This window comes from Haliotis rufescens, unplaced genomic scaffold (genome assembly GCF_023055435.1).
Source record: "Haliotis rufescens isolate VD_foot unplaced genomic scaffold, xgHalRufe1.0.p SCAF_47, whole genome shotgun sequence".
Classification (NCBI taxonomy): domain Eukaryota; kingdom Metazoa; phylum Mollusca; class Gastropoda; order Lepetellida; family Haliotidae; genus Haliotis; species Haliotis rufescens.
In genome coordinates, this window is record NW_025964190.1 from 2,218,276 (window position 1) to 2,234,502 (window position 16,227).

The 16,227-nt window shown below is 42.3% G+C and overlaps 1 protein-coding gene across 1 annotated transcript in view; it reads left to right on the forward strand.

Moving 5' to 3' along the window:
• Window positions 1-16,227, forward strand: part of LOC124151278 — a 28,724-nt gene that overhangs the window by 1,328 nt on the left and 11,169 nt on the right. The window contains exons 2-10 of the mRNA XM_046523663.2: window positions 4,087-4,174; window positions 5,493-5,624; window positions 7,825-7,892; window positions 10,188-10,321; window positions 10,865-10,925; window positions 11,592-11,680; window positions 12,154-12,294; window positions 14,151-14,210; window positions 14,819-14,989. Of these exons, the coding sequence (XP_046379619.2) occupies window positions 4,087-4,174; window positions 5,493-5,624; window positions 7,825-7,892; window positions 10,188-10,321; window positions 10,865-10,925; window positions 11,592-11,680; window positions 12,154-12,294; window positions 14,151-14,210; window positions 14,819-14,989 (944 nt within the window). The remainder of the gene's footprint in view (window positions 1-4,086; window positions 4,175-5,492; window positions 5,625-7,824; window positions 7,893-10,187; window positions 10,322-10,864; window positions 10,926-11,591; window positions 11,681-12,153; window positions 12,295-14,150; window positions 14,211-14,818; window positions 14,990-16,227) is intronic.

The following is a 16,227-nucleotide window of genomic DNA, read 5'->3' on the forward strand; positions in this document are numbered from 1 at the left end:
TATTGGTGAGTGCGGCGTTAAATATCGTCAAATACACCAGCACATATCCACTGATCGCAGGAGGACATGATTGGCTGGTAGGCTTTAATTTTGCATTCCGCAGCCGACATTTCAGTTAATCTCCCTGACGTGGTACTTTTTAAATAGTTTAAGACCCCTTAACTGTCTCCATGGTGATACAGGGTGTGTAGTTTACCCGACATCCGCTGCGTGTATATATACATTGACATTTCTAAAACTGTTTTGTTTCTATGTTGTTTAAGGCTGCATTCAGCAATATTCACACAAAGCTGGGGATAAAAATGGTCAAGACTTTCCGATGGCTAAGGACGAATTTTGTGTTTGTTGTTTAACGCTGCAATATTCCAGCCGAATGATGGTGGCCTGTAAATAATGGAGTCTGGACGAGACATTCCAGTGATTGATATTGTGAGCAAGGATCCATGCCGTCGGGGTACGGTGACCTTCTATCAACAAAGTCTGACCACCCGATCCCTTTTGTCGCCTCTTAAGACCAACTTACGTTGTTGGGTACCTATCCGAAATCCCAACGGGTGTGAAAACTACCTCAAACCTCATAAACGTCCTTTCTCCTTACATGAACATCATTGTAACATTAATACAGGGAAGAACATCATTGTAACATTAATACAGGGAAGAACACCATTGTAACATTAATACAGGGAAAAACATCAGTGTAACATTTATACAGGGAAGAACATCAGTGTAACATTAATACAGGGAAGAACATCATTGTTACATTAATACAGGGAAGAACATCAGTGTAACATTAATACAGGGAAGAACATCAGTGTAACATTAATACAGGGAAGAACATCAGTGTAACATTAATACAGGGAAGAACATTAGTGTAACATTAATACAGGGAAGGACACCATTGTTACATTAATACAGGGAAGAACATCAGTGTAACATTAATACAGGGAAGAACATCAGTGTAACATTAATACAGGGAAGAACATCAGTGTAACATTAATACAGGGAAGAACATCAGTGTAACATTAATACAGGGAAGAACATCAGTGTAACATTAATACAGGGAAGAACATCAGTGTAACATTAATACAGGGAAGAACATCAGTGTAACATTAATACAGGGAAGAACATCAGTGTAACATTAATACAGGGAAGAACATCAGTGTAACATTAATACAGGGAAGAACATCAGTGTAACATTAATACAGGGAAGAACATCACTGTAACATTAATACAGGGAAGAACATCAGTGTAACATTAATACAGGGAAGAACATCAGTGTAACATTAATACAGGGAAGAACATCACTGTAACATTAATACAGGGAAGAACATCAGTGTAACATTAATACAGGGAAGAACATCACTGTAACATTAATACAGGGAAGAACATCACTGTAACATTAATACAGGGAAGAACATCAGTGTAACATTAATACAGGGAAGAACATCAGTGTAACATTAATACAGGGAAGAACATCAGTGTAACATTAATACAGGGAAGAACATCAGTGTAACATTAATACAGGGAAGAACATCAGTGTAACATTAATACAGGGAAGAACCTCCCTGTAACATTAATGACGAAAGAACATTATTGTAACATTGTTACAGGGAAGAACATCACTCTTACATTAGCACAGGGAAGAACATCACTGTAACATCAGCACAGGGAGGAATATCACTGTAAAGTTAAAACAGGGAAGAACATCATTGTAACATTAATACAGGGAAGAACATCACTCAAATATCAGCACAGGAAGAACATTATTGTAACATCAGCACAGGGAAGATCAATTACTGTAACATTAGTGGCGGAAGAACATCTCTGTAACATTAACCGTTAAACATTTACTTGACAGACCAACCGCTCCAAAATCTATCTCGTTTTCATAAGGCCTATTAGAATATGCTTCAGAGGTAAGGGATACCTGCAGTCAAGACAATTCGAAAAAAACTTTAAATGATTCAACTCGAAGCCGCTCGCACAGTAACAGGTCTCCCTAAATTCTCCTCAAGATAGGGGTTTATATTTTGAAACCGGATGGGAATCACTATCTTATAGAAGAAAAAATAAAAAGCTTTGGACAATTTACAGTATTGTTAATAATATATATCCATCGTATTTACATGACACGTTACCACCCAAAATATCAACTATTAGTAGATGTGAGTTGCAAGAAAAGAACATAACGACATTTAATTCCTTGTGCAACTGGTTAACACATCCTTTGTACAAGTGAGCTGTCATACCCCAGCGCAGAATGGAGTAGAACGGAATAATAACAAAAGAGTAGAATGATTCAGGTAAATCTCAATTTAACATATGTTTCAGTGTTAATAGAACCTTCAACAACAGTATACGTCCTGCTAAAATGGAAACATATATATCCGAAAAACATTTCTGAATAATTTGATCTTCAAAACATACTATTCATTTAATTGTAGACGATTTGTTGAGTAGATCTCTTATACTAGTATCATTGCTGAAATGATGAGATCTTTGACAGTGACAAGCCATTTACTTACATATGTAGATATAACAAAATTAATAGAAAAGAGCATATTGTGTAACATACATGTATATGATAGCTGGGTAAATATTTCATTTTTGTATTCTCCTGCCACCATCATTTACAATGATATACGAACCCCTCCTTGGTCTAGTGGTAGAGCGTCCACCCGGAGAGCGGAAGAACCGGGGTTCGATCCCCGGCCGCGTCATACCAAAAGACGTTAAAAGATGATACTTGTTGTTACCCCGCCTAGCACTCGGCATTAAGGGGCTAAAACAAGAAATGGTCGGCTCGGAGTCAGTATACTGTGTCTGCATGGGGTATATATGTTAAACTGCGGCATGGTATCTCAGTGTGCTAGCACTATAAATCGTCATCATTCCGGACTAAAGTACTCACGGAAATGAAAAAACCCTGTTTTTTCGATCTCAGATTTTCAATAAATGCAGCTGATATACAAAATATATAAATATTCAAACAACTCAATTAGTACTCATTTGGCCTTGGCACAAATACAGCGTGTCAAAGGTTTTGATGTCTTTTTACACGTAAAAGTGTGTAAAAATATGAACAAAACAGACTATTGTGAAACTGAGCATAACCAGGTGTTAGTAGATCAAGGTGAATGTCCATGACCTATGGCACCTTGACTACAGGTGAAAACAGGTGCTTGAAACCCACGTGCATGTGATTTGTCAGTGGTTAGTGATTTGTGAGTGGCATTGTGGGATAGTGAATCATCGTCAAAATATCAGAACGTAAAAGTAACATATTCCCCTCACAAACAACAACTTACATGTCATTATTATTATGTACATAAACATAGCTGTTATTTTTATTGTTGTTTTGATGACTTTTTTCCAGGCTAATTTGCATAAGGCCTATAGCCTGTTTCTGCCATGTCAATTTGGACTTAGTTTTATTTTTGAATGTTGAAAGTGCCTACAAATTACCTCCTGTAAAGTACATTTTGTATTGAGCACTGAGATAAAACTAGCAAATCCAGACTAGTACTTTTCCAGTTGTTTTGTTATTTCGTATTTACATCTACGTAATGCTTTGTGTCGATTATTAAATCCAGCAAAACAGTTTTTTTTTCATCTCCATGAGTACTTTAGTACAAGCAGCCACACACACACACACACACACACACACACACACACACACACACACACACACACACACACACACACACACACACACACGTGCATGCACCCAGCTATATAGGTGCAGTAATGTTGGACGCGACGTTAAACCCCATTTTACCTCATCTCGCCTACAGCAACATAATTTACAATGATAGTTACACGAAGAACATTCAACAGTTGGAACTGCCAAGCAACAAACAGTTTGCCATTTGGCAACTGAAACCATGTATTGTATTATTCCTCCTTGAGCAAGAGAGAAGAATACAGTTCATGGCTTCAGTTGCCAAATGGCAAAGAGTGTTTCTTGTTCACTATTTACAGACTCGAGACTCCCTCAGCTAACTTGCTCATTCCTTCTTTGTTTCGCGTTGCTGTATTTTTTGGTAATTTCATAGAATTAAAATAAAAAAAACACTTTATTTTCAGTCAGCAAACAAGTGGTGGAGACGTATCCTCAGCGTGTATTTGACCTCTCTGACCTCATCCAAAACTCTTCACAGCTTCAGATATATGGGTGAGTAGGTAGAGCTTCCGTTCCTTCCAGCTATTATGTCGAAGTGACGATTTCGCCCTATGAAAATAGTTTTATACTCCTGTAAGCATGGTTTGAAAGCTCTACATAAACGTAAGTACCAAGGAGTACAAATATTTGTTTGTATGATTGAGAAACTCAGCGAGTTGTTTTAATGTCTATTCCAAGTCTCGTCGTTTACACGTGACTGGCGCCCGTGAAGATGCGGGAGAGAATAGGTCTTCAGCAACCCATGCTTGCCACAAAAGGCGACTATGCCTGCCGTATGAGGCGACTATCGGGATCGGGTGGTCAGGCTCGCTGTCTTGGTTGATGCATGTCATCGTATCCCAACTGCGTGGAACGATGCTCATGATGTCAATCACTGGACTGTATCCAGACTCGATTATTGAAAGACCTCCGTCATATTGCTGGAATATTGCTGAGTGCGGCGTTAAACAACAAAAGCAACAACGACAATTTACTGTTATTTTATTGAGTTATTCCGGACGGATGTAATTATGTATTTATGAATTACCCTCAAAATAATATTTCTTCAAAGAAAAGAGACCGTCGTCCTTGTGAAATGAACAAAATAAAGAGGATCTTGACATACTTTGTCTTATTTCACTAGAATATTGTTAAAAGCGGCGTTAAACCCAACTCACACACTCACTCAGTCTCGAGTATCCCCCGAAAAGGCGTAAAAGGCACAATAACGGTGAAAATTATGTAAATGGATCATCGAAAATCAGCGATGACATCTTTTAACGGACACCTGGTGTCATCGCTGATTTTCGGTGAGCCATGTACATAATCTTCACCGTTATTTTGCCTTTTGCGCCTCATGGAATCTGTTTCGGGGGATACTCGAGACTGAGTGAGTGAGTGGGGTTTAACGCCGCTTTTAACAATATTCCAGTTATATCACGGCGTGTCATCTTAATGTGGGAGGAACGCCCGAAGTGATGCATGTCTCAGACGTTTACCACTTCGGTGAAACCCACGAGCACGGGTATGGTGCTGAAAAACCTAGAAACATAATCGGGGCAAATACCGGGATTCGAACCCACAATCATAGGTTTCTGGCGTGCCCAAGGGACGCAACTCTGCACAGCGAATCGCGGCGCCTTAGACGACTGGGCCACCCGTGCCCCCTACTCGCGGCTGATTAATCTGGTGTAGACGTCTTATATTATAAGCCAGTTTTAGGGCCAAGGACCTAGCCTAACATAACCGGGCATATTTACAAGACGCTTATTATTGGCAACGCACATGAGATGCATTACCGAGGTGAATAATTCTAATGGTTGATTTCCAGCGTTGAAGTCCATTCCCCAGGAGGTGTGACGTCACGTGTGGAGGTGTCAAAGGTCAGCAACGGAGGCTTCAACGCAGAGTGGACGGTGCAGTCTCTGGTGATTGACGTGAGGGGACAGGCCTCTGTGGGGGTGTAAGTAGCGACCATTAACAGTAGCGAAACACGGCAGTATAATTAACAAGTACATGTCAAGAGAGGCTATGCATTTAATTATACCTGTCATAAGGAAACGTTTTTTTTCGCAGAAATAATATGTTTGTGGTAATATATCTATAATTATACTGAACATTCACTTCAAGATCCGGGTTAGAATAGGTCTTCAGCAACCAATGCCTGCCGTAAATGCGACAAACGGGATCGGTTGGTCAAGCTCACTGACTTGGTTGATGCATGTCATCGTATCCTAATTGCGTGGATCGGTGCTCATGATGTCAACCACTTGATTGTCTGGTCCCGTCATATAGCTAAAATAGTGCGGCGCTAAACAACAAACAAAGAAAAACACAGCAAAAAAGACTACCACAGATGTCCGGGGATACCCGACCTGCATAGATGTCTGGGACGTCCAAGCATAGATATCAGGGTATCTCCCGATCTATGCTGGTCAGTGGTCCCTGACATTTATGCTAGGAAGAGGTCCCCAGACATATATGCTGGTCGGGGGTCCCGAGACATCTATGCTGGTCGGGGTTCCCCAGACATCTATGTTGGTCGGGGGTCCCGAGACATCTATGCTGGTCGGGTGTCCCGAGACATCTATGCTGGTCGGGGGTCCCCACACATCTATGTTGGTCGGGGGTCCCCAGACATCTATGTTGGTCGGGGGTCCCGAGACATCTATGCTGGTCGGGGATCCCCAGACATCTATGTTGGTCGGGGGTCCCCAGACATCTATGTTGGTCGGGGACCCCATACATCTATGTTGGTCGGGGGTCCCCAGACATCTATGTTGGTCGGGGGTCCCCAGACATCTATGCTGGTCGGGGGTCCCCAGACATCTATGTTGGTCGGGGTCCCCAGATATATATGTTGGTCGGGGGTCCCGAGACATCTATGCTGGTCGGGGGTCCCCAGACATCTATGTTGGTCGGGGACCCCAGATATATATGCTGGTCGGGGGTCCCGAGACATCTGTGTTGGTCGGGGGTCCCCAGACATCTATGCTGGTCGGGGGTCCCCACACATCTATGTTGGTCGGGGGTCCCCACACATCTATGTTGGTCAGGGGTCCCCAGACATCTGTGTTGGTCGGGGGTCCCCGGACATCTATGCTGGTCGGGGTCCCCACACATCTATGTTGGTCGGGGGTCCCCACACATCTATGTTGGTCGGGGGTCCCCACACATCTATGTTGGTCGGGGTCCCCACACATCTATGTTGGTCGGGGGTCCCCACACATCTATGTTGGTCGGGGGTCTCCACACATCTATGTTGGTCGGGGGTCCCCACACATCTATGTTGGTCGGGGGTCCCCAGACATCTGTGTTGGTCGGGGGTCCCCAGACATCTATGCTGGTCGGGGTCCCCACACATCTATGTTGGTCGGGGGTCCCCACACATCTATGTTGGTCGGGGGTCCCCACACATCTATGTTGGTCGGGGGTCCCCACACATCTATGTTGGTCGGGGGTCCCCAGACATCTATGCTGGTCGGGGTCCCAAGACATCTATGTTGGTCGGGGGTCCCCACACATCTATGTTGGTCGGAGGTCCCCAGATATCTATGCTGGTCGGAGGTCCCCAGATATATATGTTGGTCGGGGGTCCCCACACATCTATGCTGGTCGGGGGTCCCCAGATATATATATGCTGTTCGGGGGTCCCCAGACATCTATGCTGGTCGGGAGTCCCCAGACTTCTATGCTGGTCGGGAGTCCCCAGACATCTATGCTGTTTCGGGGACCCCATATATCTTATTGGTCGGGGGTCCCCAGACATCTATGTTGGTCAGGGGTCCCCAGACATCTATGTTGGTCGGGGGTCCCCAGACATCTATGTTGGTCGGGGGTCCCCAGACATCTATGTTGGTCGGGGGTCCCCACACATCTATGTTGGTCGGGGGTCCCCACACATCTATGCTGGTCGGGGGTCCCCAGATATATATATGCTGTTCGGGGGTCCCCAGACATCTATGCTGGTCGGGAGTCCCCAGACATCTATGCTGGTCGGGAGTCCCCAGACATCTATGCTGGTCGGGGGTCCCCACACATCTATGCTGGTCGGGGGTCCCGAGACATCTATGTTGGTCGGGGGTCCCCATACGCGTTGAAAGAATGACAGCTGAATAAAAACAATACTCTATTCAGGGATTACATGTATACGTATATTTCAGATTAAAGTTTCGGATTGACTCGCGGATCCTCCTGAAAGATTCTACCCTGTTCCTCAAGTACATCATAGGTAAGGTGACGGTTTCTTCAACACTTGGATTTATGGATGATGGTTCCTTCGATGCTACAAATCCATTTCCATAATCACAAGAAACGGCATTGTACGAGTTCTTTGTACGATTCCGACTTTATAATTAGCAGGGGGTTCAAATAGGGTGTACATTTAAATTTTATTACCCTGTCTGAATTTCAACTTGCCCCCAGAGAAAAGAAGAAAGATTTATGTAAAAAATAAATTATTAACTGAAGCAACACGGGTGGCCCAGTCGTCAAAGACACTGCAATTTGCTGTGCAGAGATGCATTCCTTTGGCAAGCCAGAAACTTATCTATGTAGGTTCGAATCCCAGTTTGTCCCGGTTGTTTCCACACCCGTGCTCGTGGGTTTCACCAAAGTGGTAAACGTCAGAGACCTGCATCTGTTCTGGCTTATCCCCACATTAAGCTGACACGCCGTGATATAACTGGAATACTGTTAAAAACTGCGTTAAAACCAAACTCACTCACCCACTCATCTGTTATTGGAAAAAATAAAAACAATATCTGTAATTAATTTCTGATAACTTACAATTTCACATTTTTTATTATTTTTTAAAATTTCTTTTTATCTTTCATGGGAATTATACTAAATAAAATATGTAGGATTGTTTCAGTGTATAAGTATCACTACATAGTACATATACAAGGAATGTTTCAGTAAATATGTTTCACTGCATAGTACTTATGAAACATAATGATTACAATGTACGAGTATTTACTTTCTGGAGCGATAAAGAGCTTTATTAGTGTACATAATGCTGTCCTTTTCAATGCTTGATTTATAGATTCTCATTTCCAGGTCTAAACGTAAGAGGACATTAACGGTTTAAACATTACTATATCTAAATAGGAAATTCAGCGTTGACCAAAAGTGAAAACATACTTTCATCCTTTTTTTTCTGACTGATGTGTAAGACAGAGGTATAATCGCCAAGTACATGTATAGGGGTTGTCTACACACGCGACACACAAAAGCAAGTTTCACCATCACTGATCAGCCACTCGAACTCACCTAACAGAATATCGCAACCAATATGTCCGTTTTATATGTTTTGTCCTCCGCTTGTGTTTTTAGATTATTAACGCTAATATTTTCGGTTGATTTTTTTTTATATTGGGGAACCAGCCATGTCGGTCAAGTTAAACCGGGATTACGATGTTTAGAAATACGCGACATTTGACAGCTTAATAGATTAACACTTCAGCCAATCAGAAAACAAATCCAACAAGACCTACATCCGGAACTTTGAAACGTGTACACTGTCTTCTCGACTTGATAACATTTACGTAACTATCGGATCAGCCGATGGAATTCCAATTTGGATTTTCATGCAGCGAGCCCCATGCCTCTGTTGCGCTCGCTAGCTGAAGCTACAACAGCCAGCTCGCCGAGGCCAAACATAAGGCCAGGAAACCAGATGAGTTTTTGAAAGGGAGGTCATTTTGGAAGTGAGTGAGTGAGTATAGTTTTACGCCGCTTTTAGCAATATTCCAGTAATATCACGGTGGGGGACACCAGAAATGGGCTTCACACAATGAACCCATGTCGGGAATCGAACCCGGGTCTTCGGCGTGACGAGCGAACGCTTTAACCACTAGGCTACCCGATCGCCCCCATTTTTGAAGAATACGAACCATCTTCCAAGTTAAGATCTTTTAACATCACTGATTTTCTTACAAATAGAATCCGTGAAGATCCGGGGTAGAATAGGTCGAAAGCAACCTATGCTTGCCGTAAAAGGCGACTTTGCTTGTCGTAAGAGGCGACTAACGGGATCGGGTGGTCAGGTTCGCTGACTTGGTTGATGCATGTCATCGTATCCCAATTGCGTGCATCGATGCTCATGACGTCAATCACTGGATTGTCTGGTCCAAACTCAATTATTTACAGACCGCCGCATAACAACGGCGTAACAACAAACAAACAAACAATTTAAACATAGTTGGTCAATGTTTTCTTTCCCCGGTCAGGCGTTCCAAATTGTCCGTATTTTAGATTGTAGTGTTCAGACAGAGTTATCTTTCCTTGTTGGAATTAAACATAGACTCTTGTTTTAGTGTCTCTAGTTGTCATCTGTTATTCGCTGTTTGAAAACGAGGCCATGTACTCAAATATGGGGTTTAAACAGAAATAGCCTTGCGTCTTGCCATCTTCTAAATCTGGAAGCGATGAGAAACAGTTTTTTGTTTTGGGTTTTTGGCCTCGTGGACTGACAATGACTACTATCAGATATATGGGCAATCAATAGTTATTTGTTTCTGTTTAGACAAAGATACACTGTTGAGAGCAACATCGTGTGGCTTCAGTTTCATCATCGACCGCATCATCCTCAGTGATCAACGTCTGCAGTCTTTCGTGGGAGTGCTTCAGCAGCAATTCGCTAGGATGCCGACTGCAGCGGTTGGATTGATATTCAGTTTACACACTTATAATCTGTTACCTTTCACTGACTGACTCTTATTTTCAGCATCTCGTGGTCAGGACAGTGTGTTCATATTCCAAGTACTTATTAATACAGGTCCCCAGCAACCTATGGTTGATGTAAGAGGCGACTAAATGGATCGGCGATCACAATATCAATCACTTGATTGTCTCGTCGTGACTTGATTATTTACAGGCCGCTGTCATATAGCTGGAATATTGCTGAGTGCGGCGTACCACAACCAACCAACACACACACACACACAAACACACACACACACACACACACACACACACACACACACACACACTGCGGCGTAACAACGAAAGACACCCAATCGATTCCATATGTACAACGATGTATGTATGTTACACAAGGAAACAAAAGTAGTCTAATCATATAAACAATAGATCTGTTTTGTAAACTTTCAAGTAATATAAGTTTTGACATTTGCTTCTCGAAGCTCGTTCGACATATATTAAATGCTATAAAATGAATACCAACGAAGTGCTGTATTTCAGATATGCAGCGGAATAACGCGACTTCACTCAAGAAACCCTCTGTTCATGTTTGGGGTGAAAGGTTTGTATTATATTTTAGACTGTTACGATTACTATCAAATGTGAATGCTTGGCATACTGTTTATCAGAATGCTGTAATTTGGTTTTTCATTAAAAAATCAACCACTGGCCAAAGATTACAGGAGAAACATCCGCAAATCAAGTGATACGAAAGCAGAATGCTGTAATTTGGTTTTTAATTAAAAAATCAACCACTGGCCAAAGGTTACAGGAGAAACATCCGCAAATCAAGTGATACGAAAGCACAAATCAGGCGATGCACTAGAACGCTGAAACTATGTATGCATAGACGCCGTGACTCATTGAAGGTGCGGTGAAATGAGGTTTAACATCTGGTTGAAGAACATTTTTCACTAATAGAGCGACGTGTATGCACGTGCCGGATGTATAGTGCTAGCCAACTGAGATACCATGACGAAGTTTAACATGGATTGTGAAGCTATAAAATAATAGCTATTCGGTTAAAAAAACAAAAAACACCCGAGATGACAAGTGTTTTTGTTTTATTTGAGGGACTATTGAATTAATTAACAGAATCGGCTGGAAGAAAAAGTTAAATTTGATTTTTTTCCACGATTGTGAAGTGTTGGGTCAGCGTATCCTGAAACCAAGTACACGCCTTTGTAAACCGAGATTCACTGATTCTATTTGTTGTGCATGTTCCTAGAAAAGTCTGGAATTGAGATGACACTAGAAAGCATCATGGTTCCGTATGCCCTGGAGATGAGGAACAGTCATCTGTACATAGGATATAAGGTAACACTGTTGGTTGGTTGGTTGGTTGTTTTACGCCGCACTAAGCAATATTCCAGCTATATGACGGCGGTCTGTACATAATCGAGTCTGGACCAGACAATCCAGTGATTGACATCATGAGCATCGATCCACGCAATTGGGATCGATGACATGCATCAACCAAGTCAGCGAGCCTGACTACCCGATCCCGTTAGTCGCCTTTTACGGCAAGCATGGGTTGCTTTCGACCTATTCTACCCCGGATGCTCAATCAATGTTGTCAATGACTGGATTGTCTGGCCTAGACTCGATTACTTACAGACCGCCGTCATATAGCTTTAATATTCCTAAGTGCGGCGGCGTTAAACAACAAACTTAGGCATTAAAGCTGATAGTGATAATTTATATCATATTACTAGTTGACGAAAATGCTTGATACACCCACATTTGTTGTAATGTACTTTATAACACTGAAGACTCGTTATTTGACCCAGGCTCCCTCGCATCTGGCATCACGTCTGAACTTGTTACCGGAAGCTGGTGATGGCACGAGTTCGATGCTAACAGTCTTCTACCCATATGACTTCCTGCTTGACGTTATTGGTAACGTGGTTGGCGATGTCCTGCAAACGAGGGTAAGTAATTGCATGTCACATATGTATAAGAAGCAGTAATGTAGTGAGTTTTACATTCTTTGTCCTCTTTAGTATTTGGGTGGATGTTTCGTTTCATGGGCATCTTTACCTTGTGTTTATCCCGGAGTAGACTTGGCACTAAGTAACGCATGCTTGTCGTCTTCAGCCGTGGGGATTTCGGGTCAAAACTGGCCCCGATTTCTCGAAACAAACTTACGTTTTTACCCAAATCTCATACTCAACAAGTACCTATGTTAAGGGTGTTATTGGGCTGTTCCGTTGAGTGGGTCTTCGCAGTCAGTTGGACACCAGTGACAAGATGTAAAGAATCATTTCCGCCCGAAACCTACATCTGAGGAATAAATCTTCGTCCGACTTGTATCTCCGCACACGTATATTAGCAATCGCCATTTTTCTCCGAATGAAAAGTTAAGTTACCAAGTAGGCCACCTTAAGTTTTACATGCTTTTGAACTCAGTTCGAGTGAAAAGACTCAGGTTTGTTTGAGAAATGCGTTTTACTGAGTTTTCTCAAATTTGAGTAAAACTCAGACATAGGTCATTTTTTTAACTTTAGTTTGTTCGAGAAATCGCAGCCTGGTCCCACTCAACCCGTGTTGGATCAAAATGTATCGGGTGTTCAGTCTAGGCACCCGTGAAGATCCCGGGTAGAATAGATCTTCAGCAACCCATGCTTGCCGTAAAAGGCGACTATGCTTGTCGTAAGAGGCGACTAACGGGATCGGGTGGTCAGGCTCGGTGACTTGGTTGATACATGTCATCGTATCCCAATTGCATGGATCGATGCTCATGATGTCCATCACTGGATTGTCTGAGCCAGACTCGATTAGTTACATGCCGCCATCATATGGCTGGAATATTGCTGAGTGCGACGTTAAACAACAAACAAACTAACAAAACAAAACATATGGTCTCTGTCACTGTTGCCTGCATGTCATGCACAGGCCGCGGTATACAGCTGGAATATTGCAATCCCCGACTCCAGGACATATGACGTTCTTAGCACATAATCGCAATTCTATGTAAAGTTAACTTGACTAAAATAGTGTAACAACGTTTGACGCGATTGCTATAATATCGTAGAATACCCTCTGATAAGTGATTGAAGCACCCCACAAATATGACACGTTGGGATACCTTCAGAAGATATCAACATCCATTTTCTCTTTAGTACTTGATAAACAAGTTTGTTTGTTTGTTGTTTAACGTCGTACTCACCAATATTCCAGTATATGACGGCGGTCTGTAAACATAGTGAGGACCAAACATTGTATGAACGGCGTCACAAGCTCTAGCGTTGATACAGTTTGTCCCTCACTCAAAGTCTGTTAAAAGGTTTTCACTCAGCATAGTGTGTATAAAGGTAGTTCACAAATTAGTAGTGTCGTTATATTTTGTGAGATACTCACTTATTAGCTGTGTCATATGGGATGTGCCCCTATTGTGTTACGTATCATCAGCTGAGGTGACTTTGTACCCACAACAATAGATGCTGGAGAGGTAGGAAGACTGTCAAGCAAACTTGGCGCCGGCACGATCGTTGAAATTGCGCAGCGCGTCAACCATTGGGAACCCGTTATGACTCCAGTAAGGGGAATCCCTTCAGATTTGTTAGTTTGGAGGGCGATTTCACCTGTCGTTTTTTATCATCTGTTTTACGCTATACGCTGGATAGAAGGGGTGTGTGCTGGGAAAAGCATGATTAGCTGAAGATCAGTTCTATCCCGGATCACGAAGGCAGACAAGCATGGGTTGCTGAAGACCGGTTCTACCCCGGATCTTATCGGAGGATGTTTATTGTATGCGTTTCACTTGATAATTCCTATTATATTGCAGTTTATTGAAATAAGCAACTTCCGGTTCAACATTCGGAATCTGGGATCCTATTTCGAAGAGGTAGGTCTAAACTTATGTAATTGGCTGACTGATGGTGGTTTTGTGGCACGCCCAGTTTTATTCCAGGTACGGTGGACTTTAAACAAGGAGTCTGATACATGATCAACACTAAGGTTTAAATTCTTAGACTACCTGACAGTCTTGGTGTTTGTCTGTAATGATGAAATGGTTATGTTCGTTCTCGATTACAGATTAACAGGAGTTTGTTTGAAGGGAAGGATTTGTTTTTTTGTGGGTTGTTTAACGCCGCACTCAATAATATTTCACTTCTAGGTTCATATCTAACTTATATATAATAACAGCTTTTAATTCTTTTTGGCCAAACTACGCAATAAGTGAGTAAATGAGTTCAGTATAATTCAGCAATAACACGCATATTGTATTGTTTCCATATGGGGAATGGAACCACGGTCTTTGGCAGGATGAGCAAATGATGTACCCACTAGGCCACCCCTGCCCCCTTAATACACAGTAAAATGTTATATTTGCTTATATATATATATCACTGGTTTGTCTTGTCCACACTAGATATTTACAGGTCGCTGTGGAAAATTGCTGCGTGCGGGTTAAACAACATACAAACATGACCACCTATCATTGTTCAACAGGCAGGGTCCATCCTACAGGGAGAAACCGGCTACGCGGGTGCCTTCACGATCGATGGCCCAACAGGCCCCATGAGACTGGAGAAAGATGGCATATTCAGATCTGTCGCAGCAACGATGAATTACACAGTCACGTCTACCTGTGGTGACCACGTCCTCTTCTCCCTGAAAGTGGTAGGAATTGCTTTGATGAGCATGATACGTCCACGCCAGACAATACCCAGTCCACATTATCAGTCTTATCTAAGGTTCTATTAAGGTTCACGACTCACTCTACCTTGTGAAGGGACAAAACCCGTTCCGTATTCATAAGAGTGAGTGAGTGGGTTGGGTTTAACGCATCTTTTAACTGTATTACAGTTATATCGCGGCGTGTCAGCTTAATGTGGGAGGAAAGCCCAAAGTGATGCAGGTTTCAGACGTTTACCACTTCGGTGAAACCCACGAGCACGGGAATGGTGCTGACACCATATACTATATGAACTGAGATTGTTTGTGGTTGTACCCTTGATGGGGGTTGTAGTAGCTTAAAATTATTGTCCCCCAGAGAGGGTGCGTAAGCCCCCTTCATTCAAAGTAATTCATATATACCAGGTTTTTTTAATCGTAGAATAATTGTTTGTTTTAATTTTGGCTAAATTTCTCCATAATCACCAATAACTGAAGGGATGGTGTAAATCCTGCCGGGGTCCATGCAGGTAGCAAAGGTACTGTAAGTCCCCATGGTCCCTGGTATGGTGGCCTAACTTTAGTTGTTGGTGATCAATAGCCTGTTTTTATGATGTGTTGTCTGTTATAATCCAACATTTTATTGTTATAATAATAAGTTATAATCTGTGATATATTGCTAGTTGTTGTACTGTCCTGTTGTACGACAGTTTTTTTATATATGCTATAGCTTGTTCAAGTCACGATATGGCTGAAATATTGCCGATGTGACTTTAAATAATAACTCACTCACTCACGTTAAACAACAAACAAACCAAACAAAACATATACGGGGGACTCTAGGATGGTACACTTCGACAACAATGAGTCATTTAGTGCAACGACGGGCATCAGCTGTAATGAGTATCACATCCCACGAGCTCAATCCATCATCTATTTATAGCAGAGTCCCCTACAGCAGGAACCGTGGTGACGTCAACGGTCACGTTTCTCGACAGTGAACCTTCTGTTTTCAACTCAACTTCCGCTGTATTCAGTATCATTGACCATGGTGATATATCCAAATGTTCGTTTTAGATATTCGCCTAGACATCCTTGACATAACAGTAAGATGAGATGAAGAAATGAATTAGTCAAGTGTTTTTTCGCAAAATTCCTTATGTTTTATATCTATCGTGTCGTGCTTATTCCAAACAAATTAGGGGGCACGGGTGGCCAAGTCGTCTAAGGCGCCGCGATTCGCT